The 18256-nt window shown below is 46.9% G+C and overlaps 1 protein-coding gene across 1 annotated transcript in view; it reads right to left on the minus strand.

Moving 5' to 3' along the window:
- The window catches only part of col4a3 (collagen type IV alpha 3 chain), a 154155-nt gene that overhangs the window by 63240 nt on the left and 72659 nt on the right, over positions 1-18256 (minus strand). Inside the window, exons 23-29 of the mRNA XM_033031982.1 lie at positions 17990-18073; positions 13877-13947; positions 11305-11496; positions 7328-7496; positions 5802-5894; positions 3694-3798; positions 2845-2942 (exon numbers count right to left, since the gene is read on the minus strand). Coding sequence (XP_032887873.1) covers positions 2845-2942; positions 3694-3798; positions 5802-5894; positions 7328-7496; positions 11305-11496; positions 13877-13947; positions 17990-18073 — 812 coding nt within the window. The remainder of the gene's footprint in view (positions 1-2844; positions 2943-3693; positions 3799-5801; positions 5895-7327; positions 7497-11304; positions 11497-13876; positions 13948-17989; positions 18074-18256) is intronic.

An 18256-nucleotide genomic window follows, 5' to 3' on the forward strand; every position in this document is an offset into this window, starting at 1 on the left:
GATTCCCCTACCCGGGAACCCCAGCCTCTATATGTATATCGGGGAAAATCATCCCGACACCCATCTACTGGAGGTCCCCTCCCCGGGAACCCCAGCATTCATATTCATATTGTCGGAGGGAAAACCCCTCCCGGCACCCGGCCTACTGGAGGTCCCCTTCCCCGGGACACCCCCGCATAAATTTTATTGTCGGAGGGAAAACCCCTCCCGGCACCCGGCCTGCTGGAGGTCCCCTCCCTGGGAACCCCAGCGTCTCTGTGCCTATCGGAGGGAATCCCTCTCGGCACCCGGAGCGCCTGGAAGCCACTGGTGAAGACGTCAGCGACCGTCTTCCGCGACACCCGACATACTCCAGCAACCCGCTGTTGGCGGCAAGAACCGGGGTTTCCCCACAGCACATAGCTGCTTCCCTCGTCGGGCCTCGCGAATCCTCCGGCAGAAAGCCTCTGGAACAAGAGGTTCCTGCAGGGAATCAAACAGGTAAGAAACCAAGCTTACCTTGAGTTTAAACTTACCGGGCTGGAGGAGCTCCTGCTCCCCAACCGGTCACCTGCACCAATGCGTCTGATGTAATGACGCACGTGCGGCTGAACGGGCCTTCTTCACGTAGTCACTCACGTGACTCCAAAGTAAAATTAGAGTCATACAGGGTGGAAACAGGCCTTTGGCCCAACTTGCCCATAGCGACCAAGATTATGGGCATCCAGACCATATTAATGATCTGGATGAGGGAATTGAAGGCAATATCTCCAAGTTTGCGGATGACACTAAGCTGGGGGGCAGTGTTAGCTGTGAGGAGGATGCTAGGAGACTGCAAGGTGACTTGGATAGGCTGGGTGAGTGGGCAAATGTTTGGCAGATGCAGTATAATGTGGATAAATGTGAGGTTATCCATTTTGATGGCAAAAACAGGAAAGCAGACTATTATCTAAATGGTGGCTGACTAGGAAAAGGGGAGATGCAGCGAGACCTGGGTGTCATGGTACACCAGTCATTGAAAGTGGGCATGCAGGTGCAGCAGGCAGTGAAGAAAGCGAATGGTATGTTAGCTTTCATAGCAAAAGGATTTGAGTATAGGAGCAGGGAGGTTCTACTGCAGTTGTACAGGGTCTTGGTGAGACCACACCTGGAGTATTGCGTACAGTTTTGGTCTCCAAATCTGAGGAAGGACATTATTGCCATAGAGGGAGTGCAGAGAAGGTTCACCAGACTGATTCCTGGGATGTCAGGACTGTTTTATGAAGAAAGACTGGATAGACTTGGTTTATACTCTCTAGAATTTAGGAGATTGAGAGGGGATCTTATAGAAACTTACAAAATTCTTAAGGGGTTGGACAGGCTAGATGCAGGAAGATTGCTCCCGATGTTGGGGAAGTCCAGGACAAGGGGTCACAGCTTAAGGATAAGGGGGAAATCCTTTAAAACCGAGATGAGAAGAACTTTTTTCACACAGAGAGTGGTGAATCTCTGGAACTCCCTGCCACAGAGGGTAGTCGAGGCCAGTTCATTGGCTATATTTAAGAGGGAGTTAGATGTGGCCCTTGTGGCTAAGGGGATCAGAGGGTATGGAGAGAAGGCAGGTACGGGATACTGAGTTGGATGATCAGCCATGATCATATTGAATGGCGGTGCAGGCTCGAAGGGCCGAATGGCCTACTCCTGCACCTAATTTCTATGTTTCTATGTTTCTATGTAAGATGCCCCATCTACACTTGTGCTGCCTACCTGCATTCTGCCCATATTCCACTAAACCTCTCCTATCCATGTACCTGTCCAGATATATTTTAAATGTTATGATAGTACCTGCCTCAACTACCTCCTCTGCAGCTCATTCCATATACCCACTACCCTCAAGTACCTATCCCATTTACCCCTCTCATGTTAAATCTATGTCCTCTGGTTCTTGATTCCCCTACTCTGGGCATTCACCTATGTGCCAATTTGTACCAAAATCATTTAAAAAATAATTTCTTTCAAACCTTCTGGCAGATATTTTCTTCCAATTCTCAACTAAACTTATGGGACCAAACTTACTGTCCCACTCTGATGTGTGAAGTTAATGTAACTCTAACTCATGAAAAATATACCAAGCATTATAATGATGTAAAATATGATGACCATTTCCAAATTCCTATATAACGAGAGCACAATGCAAATCTAATAATGCACTGAGATACTATATGGCAATACCATTGAGAACAAGCATTTAAACTAAATCAGTGTTTTGTTTTGGCACACTCATCAAGGCAAGTTAATGTTACTGTGTTGGGTGTATACCCCATTAAACGTTGCCATTGCACTCTCTCCAATGCCAGCCATTAGACTTCCTTCACATACTCATATGTAAGAGTGTTTGCAAACACATCTTTAAACTTACCACCGTATTGCTACATGTTACCACCGTGTCTACTGCGGCACGGTGGTGCAGCAGTAGAGTTGCTGCCTTGCAGCGCCAGAGATCCGGGTTCAATCCTGACTATGGGTGCTGTCTGTATGGAGTTTGTATGTTCTCCCCGTAGGTTTTCTCCGAGATCTTCGTTTTCCTCCCACACTCCAATGGTATACAGGTTTGTAAGTTAATCGGCTTGGGTTTGTATACTTGGTATAAGTGTAAATTGTCCTTAGTGTGTGTAGGGTAGCGTTAATGTGCAGGAATCGCTGGTCTGTGTGGACTCGGTGTGCGGACGAGCCTGTTTCTGCGCTGTATCCATAAACTAAACTAAACCAAACTAAACATCCCTGGCTTTTCCAGACTTTTATAAGGCTACCGAACACTTTTGGAAACAATGCCAGAGACTGATTCTACCGTGGGTAAGAATGGGAAATTGTTGGTGATCCACCAACCTTAGGACCTCTCACTCCTGGCATTCCTGGTATTCCAGGTGCTCCTGTTCTTCCTGGAATTCCTGGGGTACCAATTGATCCTGGAAAGCCTGGGTTACCTGTAAAACAGCAAGTATATAAATAATAATTTAGGGGTATAATTTGATCGATAGTTTGGGGCAAGAGAGAAACTGGTTACATTTGCTCAGAATGATAAAAACAGTTGGTTAAAATGCAACATTTTGGAGTAGGCTGAACGTCCCATATCAGTGCTGTACAACTATGATTCTAGATTAGGTTACAATTAGCTAGGACAGCAGAGTGGCGCAGCAATAGAGTTGCTGCCTTACAGTGCCAGAGATACGGTTTCGATCCTGACTTCAGGTGCTGCCTGTATGGAGTTTGTACGTTCTCCCTGTTACCGTGTGGATTATCTCCGGGTGCTCCGGTTTCCTCCCACACTCCAGAGTGCGTAGGTTGTAGGTTAATTGGCTTCAGTAAAATTGTAAAATTATTCATAGCTTGTAGGATAGTGCTGGCGTACGGGGTGATCGCTGGCCGGCATGGTTTCGTTGGGCCGAAGGGACTGCATCTCTAAAGTTATGGCATTGCAACAGACTGCTTCTATAAAAATTGGATTGCAACTCTGGTATTGCACAAAGTCTGACTTAAAAATAGATCTAGCAAACAAGCTTCTAGATTCCGATGATTAGCATCTGAATATCTGAAGCTGAGTAAAATGAGGGACAGCAGATTATTGCGATATCATACCCCAACTAACCATATTTGTTTTAAATCATTTACTGGCTTACTCTGATGGTGAGACACACAAAGACAAGTTGACGAAAGCACTTGGATGAAATGTTGTACCTGTAGCACCAGGATGGCCTGGTAGTCCTCTCACCATTGGACCTCTCTGCCCGTGTTCTCCCCGATCACCCTGCGGCCCAAATCTGCCTGGAGGTCCAGGATTACCTGTGAACACCACATTGCAGGTTTACATTTCCACCTACCTCAGCACAGAATCAGTTTGCTGCTGCTGGATAGTGAACAGTTTCAATCCGCACCACCGTGTAGTGAAAGCCCCTGATATATCGCAGAACTATGGAGTTTCTAAACTATTGAGATCGTCCAACTAACCAGCCTCGTCCAGCTGTCACGATCTAGATCATCCTTGCTTAATCTGAAGTTTAATATTCTGTTGTTCTGCCAAAATCATTTATATTTGAGTGTGCAGAAAGGAACTGCAGATGCTGGTTTGTACCAAAGATAGACACAAAGTGCTGGAGTAACTCAGCGGGTCAGGCAGCATCTCTGGAAAAAAGGATGGATGATGTTTCGGGTCAGGACCCTACTTCAGACACAAAGTGCTGTTGTAACTAATGTATCAGGCAGCATATCTGGAGAAAAAGAATGGGTGACGTTTCGGGTGGGGGCACTTCTTCAGATTGAAGGAGGGTCCCGACCCGAAACGTCACCCATTCTTTTTCTCCAGAGATGCTGTCTGACCCTCTGAGTTACTCCAGCTCATTGTGTCCATCTTCTCATTTATATCTGATTTAGATATCGCTAAAAATATATACAAGGTGGGAAGAAACCCATTACTGACAATGTGATTTACTACTATCATCATTGATTGGGCGGTAACGGTGGCGCAGCGGTAGAGTTACTGCCGTACAGCGAATGCAGCGCCGGAGACCCGGGTTCGATCCCGACTACGGGTGCTGTCTGTACGGAGTTTATTTAGTTCTCCCGTGACCTGCGTGGGTTTTCTCATAGATCTTCGGTTTCCTCCCACACTCCAAAAACGTACTGGTTTATAGGTTAATTGGCTTGGTAAATGTAAAAATTGTCCCTAGCGGGTGAAGGGTAGCGTTAATGTGTGGGGATCTCTGGTCGGCGTGGACCCGGTGGGCTGAAGGGCCTGTTTCCGCCCTGTACCTCTAAACTAAACTAAACTAAACTAAATAATTAACCTAAGATAAGAGCTTAGAAAAAGCCTTTCAATGTGTTGCGGTACGTCTGAACTGAACTGAACTAAACTCAACTAAATTAAACTAAACTAAACTAAACTAGGCCTCTGTCCCACTACCCATTCATACTGCTTTATTTTGGTAATTATTTCTCTTCTCTCTCAGTTATGAAAAAACAGCTTGCACTGTTTCCCTCTGCAGGTGCTGCTTGACCCGCTGAATTCTTCCTGCATTTTGTCTTTTGTTGTTGCAAGAATGTTGTTTATACTGTGAGTTTGAAAGAAAAACCCAAATTTAATTGGCTATATAGTGAACACTATTGTTCTAGCGTAGTGTTGTGGATGGATCTAAGCAGGTTTTGTATGTTTGAGTCATCCCTTTGTGAGTATCAAGCAATTGGCAAAAGTTCACGTGAAGCAGGACAGCACGCAGGACAGGACAGTAGAGCTGCTGCCTTACAGCACCAGAGACCCTGGTTCGATCCTGACTTCAGATGATGTCTGTATGGAGTTTCTACATTTTCCCTGTGATCTGCGTGGGTTTTCTCTGGGTGCTCCGGTTTACAACCGCACTCCAAAGACGCACAGCTTTGTAGGCTAATTTGCTTGGTAAAAATGTAAATTGTCCCTAGTGTGTGCAGGATAGTGTTTGGGGATGGCTGATCGGCGCTCTAAACTAAACTAAAAAGAGAGAGAAAAGAACTGAGTTTTGAAAACATTGGACTCTGTCCTATTCTAAGCCTTGGTCTCCAAACTCTCTGCTTGAAAAGTGGATGCGGAACAACCCAATTCCTATCACGTGGTGGAAAGGGAGGAATACTGGAAGAACAGCCCTGGGAATGGGCAACCCAACAGAGGACCGGAAATCTGTAAGAGAGCAACAGAGGACTCAAAGATACTTTGATATGCCAGATTACTAATGTTTAGAACATTTAACTTGAGTTTCTCCATTTTAGTAATGTGATGTTTGCTTATTACTGACTTTGTTCTTCCTGTTGGATCTTACCTTGAGCTCCCCGCAGCCCACGTATTCCTCTTTCACCGTGAAGCCCTGGTGCACCTGAGATATTTTTGCAGTCACCGTGCTGTCCCTTTGGACCTGGAGCAGAGACCATTGGAGAAAGGTTGAGCAGATCACACCGCCTGCACGCTCAGACTCCCGAAGCACACGCACAAGCTCTGTCACAGGATGAGATTATAAGGCGAGAGAAACCATTGAAGGATGTGCTGAAAGCTCCATGAAGAAATGCAACATCCCCTCTGACTTCTCAGAGTCTCTGACCCAAGAGCATTCAAAATGAAGAGGGAATTCCTTGGATGGCCCTGAAATCCCACGAGGGCACACGAGGAGCATATAGAAGTCCCACATGGTGGCAGGAAGCGTGTGCCACGTAACTGCTTAAACAGAGTTACAGCAAGAGACAGATCCATGGATACTGACATCCTTTTGTTATCTAGCCCTGGCAAGAGTGAGCCAAGTGATTTACTGTCAGAGGGTAATTAGTCATTGGTGAAGGGCCTGTACCACTTAGGTGACCTTATTTGTGAGTTCAGGAGACTCTGCGCTCGCCACAAGCCCGCCACTTGGTCGCCACATGTTCGTGGGCGGTCTCTGGTGAGTCTCCTTCATGGTCGAGAGGAGTTCCCGCATGGTGGTAACTACTCGCGGCCTCAGTATGGTCCCGCAAAATTTTTGAACATGTTGAACAAATTTCCGTGACCAAAAATTGGGGGAAAAAAACGAGTTTTCAGAACCAAGGAAAACCGACCGGTAATGTTAAATGCCCGCTAAACTTCACAGATGTGTATCTCTGGCTGATTAAAAGTTGTCTGGCTTCTTAAAAGTGTCTCCACTCCTTCTCCCCCCCATCTCCCCCTCTTCTCTCCCCCTTTCCCCCCTCCCATCCCTGCCCCCGCTCTTTTAAAGGACTTACCGTACACTGGGCTAGCCGTATTTAACCTTCCTGTTCGTTGCGGGTATCACCTTGGCTTTGCACCGTGTGAATTTCAGACAGCGCTCCCCCTGCTTTCCCTGGCCCCCGCCTTTGCGATGTGTTTGTGTGTGTCTGTGTGTGTGTGTGTGTGTGTGTGTGTGTGTGTGTGTGTGTGTGTGTGTGTGTGTGTGTGTGTGTCTGTGTGTGTGTGTGTGTGTGTGTGTGTGTGTGTGTGTGTGTGTGTGTGTCTGTGTGTGTGTGTGTGTGTGTGTGTGTGTGTGTGTGTGTGTGTGTGTGTGTCTGTGTCTGTGTGTGTGTGTGTGTGTGTGTGTGTGTGTGTGTGTGTGTGTGTGTGTGTGTGTGTGTGTGTCCCGCGCTGACGGTCGTTCCAGCTCGCGGCTTTTCAGGCGAGTGCCCCCGAGCTTGAAGGTCGCAGACAGTCCGCTGAAAAGTCGGGTAAGTGGGACAGATCCTTAATTGTGGTGGAGTACAATCCCATTCTCTCTTAATATTGACATTCATGTACTTTCTGACCAGGGGGTAATTGTAGTTGGCACGAACAATTAAACTCAGGTCCATTTCAAACTATCATACAAACCTGGGAGACCACTACTTCCCATTAGGCCAGATTCTCCACGGTCACCTTCGGGACCACGTGCACCTGTTGGACCAAACCCAGGTGGTCCCGGGAGTCCCATGGGTCCTGTGCTACCACGGCTTCCTGGGGCACCAGGAGGACCCATCTCACCCAGTAGCGAATGTCGCATCTGCAAATAAAAGAGTTTTTAAAATTACAAGCCAATAGACTTCAAATTGAATGATACAATGATATACATAAAGAAACTGATGTTTCACAATACGGAATTCAGACTGCAATGTTAGGATATGAACATTTCAAAAAATGTCAAATAAAGCACCTTCAAACATTCATCCTTAGGAATGTGGACAATTACATTTTGGGTCGGAAAACTTCATCAGACTCCTCAACAATGTCAGACTCCTGACAACGTCAGTCTGAAGAAGGGTTCCAAGGCGAAACATCATCCTACAGAGATGCTGCCTGACCTGCTGTTACACCAGCATTTTGTGACTATCTTTGGTATAAACCAGCATCTGCAGTTCCTTCTTACACATTTTATTTTCACAGTTTTAGTTTAGTTCAGAGATGCAGCGAGGAAACAGGCCCATCGGCCCATCGAGTCTCCGCTGACCAGTGATCCCCATACACTGGCACTACCCTACACACTAGGGACAATGTATAACTTTTACCGAAATGCATTCATCCTACAAACCTGTACATCTTTGGAGTATGGGAGGAAACTGGAGCACCCAGAGAAAACCCGTGTGGTCACGAGGAGAACATACAGACAGCCCCCATTGTCAGGATTGAACCCGGGTCTCTGGAGCTGTAAGGCAGCAACTCTACCATTATGCCACCATGCCGCTCCTTCTTGTTTTTGTTTTGTCTCTAACTATACGTAACTAAAACTCTGATCTTGTTCTCTTCCAGTTTGTGCCGTCTTTCTATTTGTGCTAAAACGGTTCACGATAGTGCTACGATTTTTCACCCGTTCACTCACCGTTCTCCTATGCTGCGATTGCACTGTTTCGTTCCGATCGGTTGAATGTCGTAAAAGTTAGCGAGGTTTAAATAATCTTCAAAAACGCACATGCGCAGATCGATCTCTTTTCCAGCCGTTCAGCGCCGCGCGGATTAGTCTCTTCCCGTCACCAGGACGGTCCACTCATTCCTGCGCCATCACGTCTTTACTGGAGCTGAGGATAGCCGGCGGAGGTTTCCAACCGGACACAATTTTCGGAGGGACCAGAAGCAGCCCAGCCCCGAGCAGCCCAGCCCCGAGCAGCCCCACGTCAGAGACACAGCCCAGCATGGGAGACCCTGCCCAGCCCAGAGTCGGAGATGTCGCCAAACGGAAAATGGAGACTCTGATCCCGGGCGGAGGAGAATGACCAGCGACCAGCGCCCGCTATGAGTCCCCAACGCACTGCCTGCTCCAGCCACTACCCTTCTGGTTCCCCTCGATGGCTCCTCCCCCCCTCCCATGTGATACCCCCCTCTTGCCCATAGCTCTTCCCCATCTTTTCTCCGAGCTCACTCCCTCCCGCCCACACACCCATCTACCCCCACAACTCCCCCCCCCCACCCACATACCCCCCTCACCCCACACATCCCCAGCCCACATCCTCAACCCCCCGTCCCACCCCCCCCTCCCCCACACCCCCCCCTCCCCCACCCCCCCCGCTTCACCCCCACCCACACAACCCCCCCGCCCACATACCCCTCCCCCCACCCACACACCCCTCCCCCCGCCCACACACCTCATCTCACCCCCCACACCCCCCGCGCACACACCCTCCCCCACACATCCTTCCTCCCCCTCCCACATCCCATACACACACCCCCACCACCCTCCCCCACACCATAATTTCCCCCCTACACCTTCCTGTCCACAAACACCCCTCCCACCCCACACCCCTCCTAATAATAATAATAATGGATGGGATTTATATAGCGCCTTTCTAATACTCAAGGCGCTTTACATCGCATTATTCATTCACTCCTCAGTCACACTCGGTGGTGGTAAGCTACTTCTGTAGCCACAGCTGCCCTGGGGCAGACTGACGGAAGCGTGGCTGCCATTCTGCGCCTACGGCCCCTCCGACCACCACAAATCACTCACACACATTCACACACAGGCAAAGGTGGGTGAAGTGTCTTGCCCAAGGACACAACGACAGTATGCACTCCAAGCGGGATTCAAACCGGCTACCTTCCGGTCGCCAGCCGAACACTTAGCCCATTGTGCCGTCTGTCCTACCCCACACCCCTCCTCCCCTCCCACCCCTCACCCTCCCACCATACACCCCACTTCCCTCCCCCCCCCACACATGAAGAGGAGGGGGAGGGCGTGCTCGGGGATGAGGGGAAATTAGTAGCGCCTGCGCAGTTAGGGGCTATGGGTGAGTGGTGGAATATTGCGTTGGGGAATGGGTTGCGTTGGGGACAGGGCCTCCCGTGTGACTGGGACCCAACGGGTCCCATTTAGTCTAGATTTTAAAAAAAATTGAATAAAGCTTATTTAGAAAAAAAAACCTCAAGCACATGAAGACACTTTGCATCTGGCCCCTCAGTTGTCTTCTGCTTATGGTTCCTTGGAGTCGACAATAACTTGTTTTTGCTCCAATTCTGTTGGTTCGGAGGTGACTGATGAAGCTATTATGTAGTTGGGGCAGGAGCTTCCAACCCAGCTGTGATCTGTCCACACCTTTGTGAGCCTGGGCCTGGCACAGAGAGCCCATCTTACTGACCCCTGCATCCTGGAAGGGGAGTGTTAGAGAAAGATGGACAGTGTTTATTTGTCTCGGTTCAAAATCCATTGTCCTTTGTCAGAGGAAATTCATCAAGAAATTTGACCAGTGAGCAAAAGGTTAAAACATATAGCCGTTTGAAAGTACTGACCCTACACACTGACCATCATCCTCAATAGTGCAGGAGTAGAGCTGTCGTCCTACAGCGCCAGAGACCCGGGTTCGATCCTAGCTCTCTGTATGGAGTTTGTATTTTCTCACTGTGATCCTGTGAGGTTTCTCTGGGTGCACCAGCTTTTATCCCACATACCAGAGACATACGGAATTGTAGGCTAATTGGCCTCTGTAAATTGCCCCTAGTATGTAAGATATGAAACTGGGATAACATGGAACTAATGTGCAAGTGATTGTTGGTTGGCCCGAGTTTGATGGACCGAAGGGCCTGTTTCCCCACTGTATCTCTAACCTAAACTAAATTATACACTCGTTTATACCAATCCCACATTAATCCCATGTTTATTCTCCACAGATCCTGATCAACTGCCTCCAAATTTCAACTCTTCCACAAATTGCATGGTATGGTATTCAATGCTTTATATTCTTATCCTCACACTGAAATAGCATTAAAGTCCTTGAGCAAATTGTGCACGATGTAATACAAACTAAATTCCTTCACTTAAAGCAAGCGCATCTTCCCGATACAACTCTTACAAGCCCTCGCTTTCGGAGACGAGCTCTCAAGAAAGACAGCAGCAACAATCTCACCTGTTATCTGAGGTGGTGTAATACTCAAGGTGTATTCCTAGTTTATCAGCAGGGAAATGGCAGGCTTGTGGATTTAAGGTTAGAATGGCATTGATTTGATTGAATGGATACACACTTGACTAGATTTCAAGAAGGACTGCCTCCAAATTTCAACTCCATTTACACACCAGGAGCAATTTACAGAAGCCAACTAATCTATCAACCTTCATCTTTCAGAAGTTGGAAGAAAACTGTAAAACATGGAGGAAAGTCACAGGGTCACAAAAACATGCAAACTCCAGACAGACAGCGCCCAACGTCGGAATTGAACCCAGGTCTCTGGCGCTGTGAGGCAGAGTCTCTACTGGCTGCACCACTGAGCAGCCCTGCTGTCTTTATCCCAGTCAATAAGCCCCTTGCCCTTTGTCGGGTAAAATTCAGAGGGAAAAGTTAGACCCGTGAGCAAATGGTAAAAACAAGTAACATGTTGCATGTACTGACGGGGTCACCCTTAATTCCTTTGTGTCCTTTCGGGCCTTCTTTGCTGGGAATTCCACCACTTCCTGGTATTCCGGTAACTCCAGGGAAGCCTGGATCACCTTTATCTCCTTTTCCACCTTGTTCACTACTGCCTCCTGCTGGATCACCCTTCGGCCCTGCAGCTCCTTCGAAACCCAGAAGCCCCGGAGAGCCCTAGAATATTCCCATGGGAACAAAAAATAAATGCATTAATTAAGATTGGAAAAAAAACAGATTTCATTCAGAGAGAATAATTGTGGGGAGCATGTTGTGCCTCTTTCTCTCATTGCTTTCAGCGTGGCCTTAAGGGCCTGTCCCACTTATGTGTCCTTGGCATGCAAATTATGTGACCTCGTCGTCGTGTTGAGGCGCACGGGCATCATATGGCCGCGCGGGGCCGGTCCCACTGAGAAGCGCGGAGGGGTATGGAGTTGTGCGCGACATTGCGCGGAGGCTCCGAAATTTTTGAAGCGAACAAAATATTTGCGCGCCAACAGCCTGTCGCATAACTGATGGCCAAAGTGGGACAGGCCCAAGACCCTGGCGCGACGCAACATCTCATCTGCAACAGCAGCAGAAGCAGGCAAACGATCGCCGAGCTCGGCCTGGGGCTCACGGCCGTTGTGGTCCGGATCCGCCCCCACTTCTACTCCCAGGGCGGATAGACACAAAATGCTGGAGTAATTCAGCAGGACCGGCAGCATCTCTGGAGAGAAGCAATGGGTGACGTTTCGGGTGAAGACCCTTTTTTCAGACTGAAGAAGAGTCTCGACCCGAAACATCACCCATTCCTTCTCTCCAGAGATACATAGATACATAGAAAATAGGTGCAGGAGTAGGCCATTCGGCCCTTCGAGCCTGCACCGCCATTCAATATGATCATGGCTGATCATCCAACTCAGTATCCCGTACCTGCCTTCTCTCCATACCCCCTGATCCCTTTAGCCACAAGGGCCACATCTAACTCCCTCTTAAATATAGCCAATGAACTGGCCTCAACTACCCTCTGTGGCAGAGAGTTCCAGAGATTCACCACTCTCTGTGTGAAAAAGTTTCTTCTCATCTCGGTCCTAAAGGATTTCCCCCTTATCCTTAAGCTGTGACCCCTTGTCCTGGACTTCCCCAACATCGGGAACAATCTTCCTGCATCTAGCCTGTCCAACCCCATAAGAATTTTGTACGTTTCTATAAGATCCCCTCTCAATCTCCTAAATTCTAGCGAGTATAAGCCAAGTCTATCCAGTCTTTCTTCATATGAAAGTCCTGACATCCCAGGAATCAGTCTGGTGAACCTTCTCTGCACTCCCTCTATGGCTATAATGTCCTTCCTCAGATTTGGAGACCAAAACTGTACGCAATACTCCAGGTGTGGTCTCACCAAGACCCTGTACAACTGCAGTAGAACCTCCCTGCTCCTATACTCAAATCCTTTTGCTATGAAAGCTAACATTCCATTCGCTTTCTTCACTGCCTGCTGCACCTGCATGCCTACTTTCAATGACTGGTGTACCATGATGCCCAGGTCTCGCTGCATCTCCCCTTTTCCTAATCGGCCACCATTTAGATAATAGCCTGCTTTCCTGTTTTTGCCACCAAAGTGGATAACCTCACATTTATCCACATTATACTGCATCTGCCAAACATTTGCCCACTCACCCAGCCTATCCAAGTCACCTTGCAGTCTCCTAGAATCCTCCTCACAGCTAACACTGCCCCCCAGCTTAGTGTCATCCGCAAACTTGGAGATGTTGCCTTCAATTCCCTCATCCAGATCATTAATATAAATTGTAAATAGCTGGGGTCCCAGCACTGAGCCTTGCGGTACCCCACTAGTCACTGCTGCCGGTCCCGCTGAATTACTCCAGCATTTGTGTCCATCTTCAAATGACGACATGCGCTCCAAACGGCTGTGCGGGCGAATGTAGTCGCGCGCGACCTTCGCGGGACCGTCGCGGTTCAACGCGACCATAAGGTCGTGTAATTAGCATGCGAAGACCACGTAAGTGGGACAGAGGCTTTAGTAAGGAACATGGTGATAAAAAGTACAATCGAAAATAAAGTAGAACTCAGTAGAAAGTTAATCCATCTAAATATCTGGTAATAGTGACAAAGTATCCAATTTTAACTTGTAACTCATTGATTTCCTTAGCGCTAAGACTGCAGCACTAAACACTTTTATCACCAACTTTATGCAACACCTTCCGACAAAATCTGGCTGTTAACAGTTACTTCTTCCCAACAACCCTTCAATGTGGCGCACCACCCTACTATAACATTAACAACAAAATTATGGCTGCAAAACACAAAGAGGAGGAGGCTAGATGAAGTTATCACTCTGAAGAAGGGTCTCAACCTGAAACATCACCTATTCCTTTTCTCCAGAGATGCTGCCCGATCCGCTGAGTTACTCCAGCTTTTTGTGTCTATGAGGTTATCACTGGTGTGTTCTGAAGTCATTCTAATCAAGAGATCAACACTAGGACTTCATCTTCAGCATGACATTAGGACAACGGGAGCCAAAGGGCAAGAGAGGGGTAAATGAAAAGAGTCTTACCAGGATACCGGTCCTTCCTTTTTCACCTGGAACACCACGATTTCCCTTTGGGCCTGACAAACCAACGCTCCCTAAAGTGGGAAGAACACAGGTGGTGTCAACAAAGTCAATTCCACTGCAGAAACTGCACGGATTATTCAAATCATTCGACCAGTGCCCTCCATAATGTTTGGCACAAAGACCCATCATTTATTTATTTGCCTCTGTGTTCCACAATTTGAGATTTGTAATAGAAAAAAACAACATGTGGTTAAAGTGCACATTGTCAGATTTTATTAAAGGGTTTTTTTTGTAAACATTTTGGTTTCACCATGTAGAAATGACAGCTGTGTTTATACATAGTCCTCCCCATTTTAAGCGCACCATAATGTTTGGGACACATGGCTTCACAGGCGTTTGTAATTGCTCAGGTGTGTATAAGAGAAATAAGAGAGCTCTCAGCACCTAGTCTTTCCTCAAGTCTTTCCATCACCTTTGGAAATTTTTATTGCTGTTTATCAACATGAGGACCAACGTTGTGCCAATGGAAGTCAAAGAAGCCATTATGTGACTGAGAAACAAGAATAAAACTGTTAGAGCTATCAGCCAAACCTTAAGCTTACCAAAATCAACTGTTTGGAACATCATTCAGAAGGAAGAGAGCACTGGTGAGCTTACTAATCGCAAACGGACTGGCAGGCCAAGGGAGACTCCACAGCTGATGACAGAAGAATTCTCTCTATAATAAAGAAAAATCCCCAAACACATGTCCGACAGATCAGAAACACTCTTCAGGAGTCAGGTATGGATTTGTCAATGACCACTGTGCGCAGATGACTTCGTGAACAGAAATACAGAGGCTACACTGCAAGATGCAAACCACTGGTTAGCTGCAACAATAAGATGGCCAGGTTACAGTTTGCCAAGAAGTACATAAAAGAGCAACCACAGTTCTGGAAAAAGGTCTTGTGGACAGATGAGACGAAGATTAACTTATATCAGAGCGATGGCAAGAGCAAAGTATGGAGGAGAGAAGGAACTGCCCAAGATCCAAAGCATAGCACCTCATCTGTGAAACACGGTGGTGGGGGTGTTATGGCCTGGGCATGTATGGCTGCTGAAGGTACTGGCCCACTTATCTTCATTGATGGTATAACTGCTGATGGTAGTAACATAATGAATTCTGAAGTGTATAGACATATCCTATCTGCTCATGTTCAAACAAATGCTTCAATACTCATTAGCTGGCGGTTCATTCTACAGCAAGACAATGATCTCAAACATACTGCTAAAGTAACAAAGGAGTTTTTCAAAGCTAAAAAATGGTCAATTCTTGAGTGGCCAAGTCATTCACCCGATCTGAACCCAATTGAGCATGCCTTTTGATCTCCTGGCCACCGGGAGGCTCCGCGATGGCAGCCTCGCCAACAGTCTGTCTGTCTTTTTGTCTTTTTTTATTTTATTTTGTGTGTGTTTTAAAAGTTAAGGGCCTGTCCCACGAGCATGCGACCTGCATGCGGCAAGCGCGACCTAAAGGGCCTGTCCCACCAGCATGCGACCTGCATGCGGCAAGCGTGACCTAACGTGGTCCTTGAGCTGTACGGCCTCGCGGTGCCGGTCCCACTTCGATCGCCGGAGCCGTATGGAGTTGTGCGGAGTTGGTCCAGGCATCCGAATAACTGACCGTGTTTAAAAATGCCGCATGGCAACGGCCTGCCAGCCCGCAGCCGCCTTGACACCGTGTCACTCACTCGACCTCCGCGCAGCTCCCGCTTCTGGTTTGGTCGTGCTTGCCGCATGCCGTACGGCTCAAGCAACCACATTAGGTCGCGCTTGCCGCATGCAGGCGCATGCTGGTGGGATTATCCCTTTAGGTCGCGCTTGCCGCATGCAGGTCGCATGCTCGTGGGACAGGCCCTTTAGTGTTACTGTTCTCTGGTTTGTTTTATGTGGGGGGTGGGCGGGATGGGTCAGGGGAAACTTTTTTTCAATCACTTATCTTGCCAGAGATTCAATTGTTTTCCGCATCGTATCTCCAGTCGCTCTGCGGCCTAACATCATGGAGCTGGCAGCCTTGCTCGGGACTGACTTTGAGCCCCACTGCGGGGATGTGGACTTATCATCGGAGCCGATCCCTTGCCTGGGATCGATGCTCCAACCGCGGCCTGCGGATTTCACCATCGAGGAGCTCGCAGTCTCGGGTTGAGGCCGATGTTGGGAGCTCCAAACGATGCAGGAGGTTTCAACCAGCCACTACACGGGGTCAGATCGGCTGGCGCGGGGGGGCTGAGATGCGGGAGCTTGATCACCCCAACGCGGAGGGCCCGACGGCCAGCTATGGGAGCCAAGATCGCTCCGTCAACAGATGACTCGAGGCTCCCGACCTCGGGCAAACAAAGAAGGGAAAAGATTGAACTTTTTGTTCACCTTTCATCAGTGAAGAATGTGGAGGAGTCACTGTGGTGGACGTTTATGTTAAAATGTATTTTGTGTTTTTTTGCTTTTTATTGGTGTGACTGTATGGCAAATCAATTTCCTCAAATGTTGCAAAACATACTTCGGTAATAAAGTATGATTTTAAATGCTGAAGAGAAAACTGAAGGGGACTAGCCCCAAAAAACAAACATAAGCTAAAGATGGCTGCAATACAGGCCTGGCAGAGCATCACCAGATAAGCTATTCAGCAACTGGTGATGTCCATGAATCGCAGACTTCAAGCAGTCATTGCATGCAAAAGATATGCAACAAAATACTAAACATGACTACTTTCATTCACATGATATTGCTGAGTCCCAAACATTATGGTGCCCGGAAAAGGGGGGACTATGTATAAACACTACTGTAATTTCTACATGGTGAAACCAAAATGTATAAAAATGGCCTTTATTAAAATCTGACAATGTGCACTTTAACCACATGTTATTGTTTCTATTATAAATCTCAAATTGTGGAGTACAGAGGCAAATAAATAAATGATGGGTCTTTGTCCCAAACATTATGGAGGGCACTGTATCTGCAGGAATTAGGAAGATAGTGAACATTAATGGAAAATTCTGGGACATTCATGACTTTAGTAATGCATTACACATGTTTAATTGTGAAAAAAAAAGTACTGAATATTTATTTTTCTATCTTAATTTTTTATGTGGGAATTGATGGGAAAAGGAATCCCCATGGATAGGCTACATTTTTCAGTCATGATTGTAAGGTAAATGTGGTTTATTTCCTTGTTTTTCCTGTATATCTCCTACATATATTCTTCAGTACTTTCAACCCCATCTCACCACTTTCTCAGTTGCAATGCCATCCCTGTCTCTTCCTCTGTGCTCCTCCTCCTTTCTCCACACCGACCCTAATCTCACCCCTCCAGCTCCCCCACCTCCCTCCCCAGTTTCTGCATGCTCCCTTCTTTCTTGCTCTACCTTCAGAAAATGAACGATCAATCCCATTCATTTCCCTCAGGCTTGATAGAAATAGACCAAAATTAACATCAATTGTTTAACGAATGCTTGCCTCTCACATCTGTTACCTCAACATTTCATCACTTTCAAAATTCAATGCTGTTCTCTGAATTAAGTCAAATTAGAAAAAAAATGCTATTCAGTCTTTTTGCATCTCTGTTTTTCTCCTTATTGCTCTCTTTATTATACATTTCCTTATGTAAATAATCCACAGTTTCTAATGGTCAAAAGATAATGCTGATCGCATGCATTCTGTTTGCTTCAAAATGTAATTCCAAAATTGCAATTGGAAAGGTTAAGATTTAAGATTTCATCTTAAATCATTTTCAGATATTAATAAAGCATAATATCCACTGAATAAGGATAAGTTCCCTTGAAACTAATAAACTCTCTACGCTTCCAATATTACGTATTCTTCTATTCATTGTGAGATTAGGAGTGATCCAAAAAACAAAATGGGACTAAGAAATGAATTATTTTGAGGTTCATTTTTATATATCCATTTTGTGACTGTCATTGCAAAGTCTATTGCTAATTGAGACTATTATATTGTTGCATAGTGTTGTTGGGTTAAATATTCTTTGCAGCTGAAATGCAATATATATAGTAAACCAGCAAGTTATCGCCAAGGTAACGGTATTTATACATAATCAAACATCAATGAACATTTTACCAGGTTCCCCAGGGGGTCCAGGTGCCCCGGGAGGTCCAGTCTCTGCAGGTCCATGGCATTTTTCACATGGTTCACCTTTATCACCTGTAATCACACAATCACTGAACTGAAAGCACGGGTAGATTATGGTTGTGTCAGAGGTTAAAGTACAAAGAACCAAACAGGAGCTAAATCCATCCACACCCAGCTTCATTGGATGTACAACGGTGGATAGACATTTGTGCAGCAAGCAGGTTATTCTTACAGCAAGCTGTACTTGAATATGAT

This window comes from Amblyraja radiata, chromosome 13, assembly GCF_010909765.2.
Source record: "Amblyraja radiata isolate CabotCenter1 chromosome 13, sAmbRad1.1.pri, whole genome shotgun sequence".
Classification (NCBI taxonomy): domain Eukaryota; kingdom Metazoa; phylum Chordata; class Chondrichthyes; order Rajiformes; family Rajidae; genus Amblyraja; species Amblyraja radiata.